The 4,606-nt window shown below is 43.7% G+C and overlaps 1 protein-coding gene across 1 annotated transcript; it reads left to right on the forward strand.

The window, feature by feature from the left end:
* Window positions 1-225: 225 nt before the first annotated feature.
* LOC127208413 (olfactory receptor 1361-like) lies at window positions 226-1,205 on the forward strand. The gene has a single exon (XM_051167858.1). The coding sequence runs from the start codon at window positions 226-228 to the stop codon at window positions 1,147-1,149; it is 924 nt and encodes a 307-aa protein (XP_051023815.1). The 3' UTR covers window positions 1,150-1,205.
* The last annotated feature ends 3,401 nt before the right edge of the window (window positions 1,206-4,606 follow it).

The raw sequence follows: 4,606 nt of genomic DNA on the forward strand, positions 1-4,606 counted from the left end.
AGAAAGCAATCAAGTTTGGAACAAGCCAATAGGAGTACTTTACAGAACTACAGCCAGTCATAAATAAAACATGTTGACCCTAGCCAGGATTTTGTTTAAAATGACAAAAAAGATAATTCAGTTTTAGTTTATTCTCAACCTATCACTAAACTATTTCAAATGAGATGTTTTTGCTCAAATGATAGCAAATGATCTGACTGCATGACAAAACTGTTCTCCATAGACATGGATGGAGTCAACCAGACAACGGTCAAAGAATTCATCCTCCTGGGACTCACTGGACAATCAGAGCAGGAAGAGGTCATCTTTGCAATGTTCCTGTGGATGTACTTGGTCACCATCTCTGGGAACCTTCTCATCATCCTGGCCATCAGCTGTGACCCTCATCTCCACACGCCCATGTACTTCTTCCTGGCCAACCTCTCCGGGGTTGACATTAGTGCTCCATCTGTCACTGTCCCCAAAGCTCTGGTGAATCACGTGCTGGGAAGCAAGTCCATCTCTTACACGGAGTGTATGATTCAGATCTATTTCTTCATCACATTTAGCAACATGGACGGCTTCCTCCTGAGTGTCATGGCCTATGACCGCTATGTGGCCATCTGTCACCCCCTCCACTACACCATGATGATGAGGCCCAGGCTCTGTGTCCTCCTGGTGGCCATATCATGGGTCATCACAAACCTGCATGCTCTCTTGCACACTCTCCTCATGGTTCGACTCAGGTTCTGTTCCCATAATGCAGTGCACCACTTCTTCTGTGACCCCTACCCTATCCTGAAGCTCTCTTGTTCTGACACCTTTGTCAATGACCTCATGGTCCTCACCGTTGGTGGGCTGGTGTTTCTCACACCATTTACATGTATTACTGTTTCCTATGTTTACATCTGCGCTAAGGTTCTGAAGTTACAGTCTGCCCGAGGGATAAGGAAAGCCCTGTCCACGTGTGGGTCTCACCTCACCGTGGTCTCTCTCTTCTATGGGTCAATCCTGGGCATATATATGCACCCTTCATCCACCTACACAGTACAGGACACGGTGGCCACTGTCATCTTCACAGTGGTGACACCCATGGTCAATCCCTTCATCTACAGCCTAAGGAATCGTGACATTAAAGGAGCCCTAAGGAAGATAAGTATTAGATCTTAGTATCTGAAGGTTTTAGAACTGAAAGGAATCCTAGAGGTCTTGCATTTGTTCGTCTTCACAGAGAAATCAATGTAGATAAGTCTCACTGTGACCATTCTGGAATTAGGGCTTTGTAATCATGTTCACCCTTCTAAATCTCTAAATCTGAAGCCGACAAAATTAGACCTGAATCATAGATAATATTTAAGGACAGTGCCGGAGGTCTCTGGAACGTTGTTAAGCTAAGCCTCAAATAGCTGTTTTGGATGTGTAAGGACCATGCTGGGCAGTCAGAGGACTCTGGAACTTTGTCAAACAAAGCCTCTATGACATGTCCTCATGTCTCTGACATTATGGTTTCATCTGTTCAGTGGCCTCTGAGTCTTTTATCTGGTTGTCTAGACTATATATGAGTCTCACGTTCTCAGCTGACCGCCCTCCTGCTGAGGACGTTCTCAGCTGACCGCCCTCCTGCTGAGGACGTTCTCAGCTGACCGCCCTCCTGCTGAGGACGTTCTCAGCTGACCGCCCTCCTGCTGAGGATGTTCTCAGCTGACTGCTCTAGGCTGGTATATTCATTAATTTTCTGTTGCCACAATAAAATACCCTGACCAAAAATTGGCCTAGAGGAGAAAAAGGGGTTATTTTTAATTTAAAGTTCCAGAAAGGTCACAGTCCATCATGGAAGGAAAGACGTGCAAAGACGACATTTCGTTCCAACAGAAGACAAAGAGAGAGAGAGAGAGAGAGAGAGAGAGAGAGAGAGAGAGAGAGCGCAGGAAGTGGGGACAGGCTATAAAACCTCAAGGCCCACACCCAGTGCCGTGCTTCCATCAGCAAACCTCTATCTCTAAAGGACCCATAACCTTCCAGAATAGTAACACCAACTGGGGACCAAGTGTTCAAATACAGGAGCCTGTTGGGGGCATTCTTCATTCAGACCGTCACAGGAGCGAATGTAGCTTAGCATAGAAATCTGCCAAGCATTCAGAGGCACTAAGTTTAGCCTCCAGTATGGTGACTATGAACCCCACTCTAACACTACTCAGATTCAAACATGCCCTCTATCTAGCATTTGCACTGAAGCTCAGAGTTATATTGTATTTCTGGCTCAACACTCCTGGTTTGGGATTTTGGGGAAAATGACTTACTGCACTTTTGTGGTATTGAGTATGGCACCTTGGTCAGGGGAGGGGAGGGAAGAATGGCTGTGGGTAGATGCTCAAAAAACCAACACAAATGGGCTCCAGATGGCCAAAGCCAGAACCAGTAAACCACAAATAAATATGGCATTACAGCATGAGCACCCCTGGAAGAAAATCAAAACTTAAGAGAACCCTCAAATCTCCATATTGACAATACCAACATGATACCACAGGTGGAAAATTCCAGAACTGACCTCACTGGGCAGGTAGCAATCAAAACTTGGGTGCACTAAAATATTATTTGAAGCAACTTGTAGGTTATACGTATAGCTTGCATATGAAACACAAATTTATTTCACGCTTATATTTGGGTTCACTCCAAGCTGTTTTATTAGGAGAAAACCTGAAATCTGAAACATATTTTGATCCTAGGCATTTCGGACCAAGGACCTACAACGTCTATTCAATTGTAACGTAAAATACAAGATAGATTTTTAAAGTCCATACTTATTAAAATAAGTATTTGAATAAGCAAAGGAATGAAAAGGAACAAGTTTTCCATATAAAAAATTCCAAAAATTGAATGGGTATCCTCCTAGCCCATGGTAGTTTGAATAAAAATAGCTCCCCAAGGCCCATGTTTGATTGCTCAGTCACCAAAGAGTAGAACAGTTTGAGAAGCTCATGCCAGGTCCAGTCTCTCTCTTCTCTCTCTCTCTCTCTCTCTCTCTCTCTCTCTCTCTCTCTCTCTCTCTCTCTCTCTGCCTGTGGGTCAGGATGTAGAACTTTCACTATATCTCCAGCACTGGAAGAGAAGCTATGGCTTAGTGACTCATGGTGACCAGAAAGGAGAGAGAAAGTGCACCTGTGCTAGCAATGTTTACTCCCTCCATCACCCTGTGCATTATGTCCAGGCATCTAGCCCGTACCTGAAAGCATCCTTTTCTAACTCACTGCTAGTGGTTTTCAGAAGCTGCATTACTTGCCACACCAAAGAGAAATATTTATGCAGAGATATAATGAGAAAACCCAGGCAGGAGTTGGGGAACTCTTGCAATGATCTACTATGTTAAATTGTTATTGGGCGTCACCATTGAGTCCCATGGGTTAAAGAGACACATATTCCTCACCTGGTAAAGCTGAGCGAAGGCAACAAACTCAAACGATGTACAGGGCCCCTTCTGACAATTCCAGGAGTTGGAAAGGCAATGCTTTCGGGACTGTGTCCTGAAATCCATCCCATTGTTCAAGGCTGGGCACATTGCCAATTTGCTTCTGAGATAATGCTCATGCTGCCGGACAAGAAAGTCATCATGAAAGCCTTGGTATATTTCATTTGGCCAATAGGTGAATCTCAGCTCCTACTAGAATTCAAAAACAAACAAACAAACAAACAAACAAACAACACTTATACACATGGCTTTCTAACTCTCTGACCAGAACTGCAGGAGATATTTTTATTTTAAAAAAAAAAGATGTTTAGGCACTGGTCAGGAGAGTTTGACACCTCTCCCAAATACCAATGATAACATCTGGCATAACAGCATCTAACATCAAATGGTCCCCTGGAAGCTAGGAAGTTTGGTTCCAAGTCTAACAGAGCTAGGGAACTGAGAATCCTAATTCCAACTATTCATATTGATGCCATGATGGTCCATCTTTACGTTCAACTTTTTTGGACTTAGACTCACTATGAAAACATACTTTTGAGCATGTCTACCAGGGTGTTTCCAGAAAGGTTTGTCTGAGGGGATACCTACCCTACATGTGAGCTCTACCATCCCAGGCCCTGATATCCCTGACTGAATAAAAAAAAAAAGTGAGCTGAGCCCCAGCATTCACCTCACTCTCTGTTTCCTGACTGTAAATGTAATGTGACCAGTTGCCTGTTGTGGCCACCACCATTGCATCACACCATGGTCAACTATGTCCTTTCAAACTTTAAGCAAAAACAAACCATTCCTTAAGCCACTTCTGTCAGATATCTTGTCACTGCAATAAGAAGAGACACTGTTGAATAGCTGGGCCTGGGCCAGTGACCTTTCCCAAGTTATCTACCTCTTATGTGTCAGTCAGATCTTCAACTTTTTTTTTTCCATTTCACCCAACTTCAAAAATTTATATTCCAAATACAGACTAGTTAAGTCTGCTGCCATTAGGATCTGGGTTCTTCGTGTATCTCCCCATCTTTTGATAAGAGTATAAACAGGCAGAGAATATTCAGAAAAGACATGGCCAACATCTTTAGTGACTCTACAGGGCTCCCATCCCACTGAGACTTGACTTCTCTTTAAGCTTCCCACAGAGAATGCACACCAGTGACCTGCAGTAGA

Source organism: Acomys russatus, chromosome 25, assembly GCF_903995435.1.
Source record: "Acomys russatus chromosome 25, mAcoRus1.1, whole genome shotgun sequence".
Classification (NCBI taxonomy): Eukaryota; Metazoa; Chordata; class Mammalia; order Rodentia; family Muridae; genus Acomys; species Acomys russatus.

Bases quoted from the DNA above. Each gene is read 5' to 3' on its own strand.
- LOC127208413 (XM_051167858.1), top strand. From the start codon at position 226: ATGGATGGAGTCAACCAGACAACGGTCAAAGAATTCATCCTCCTGGGA.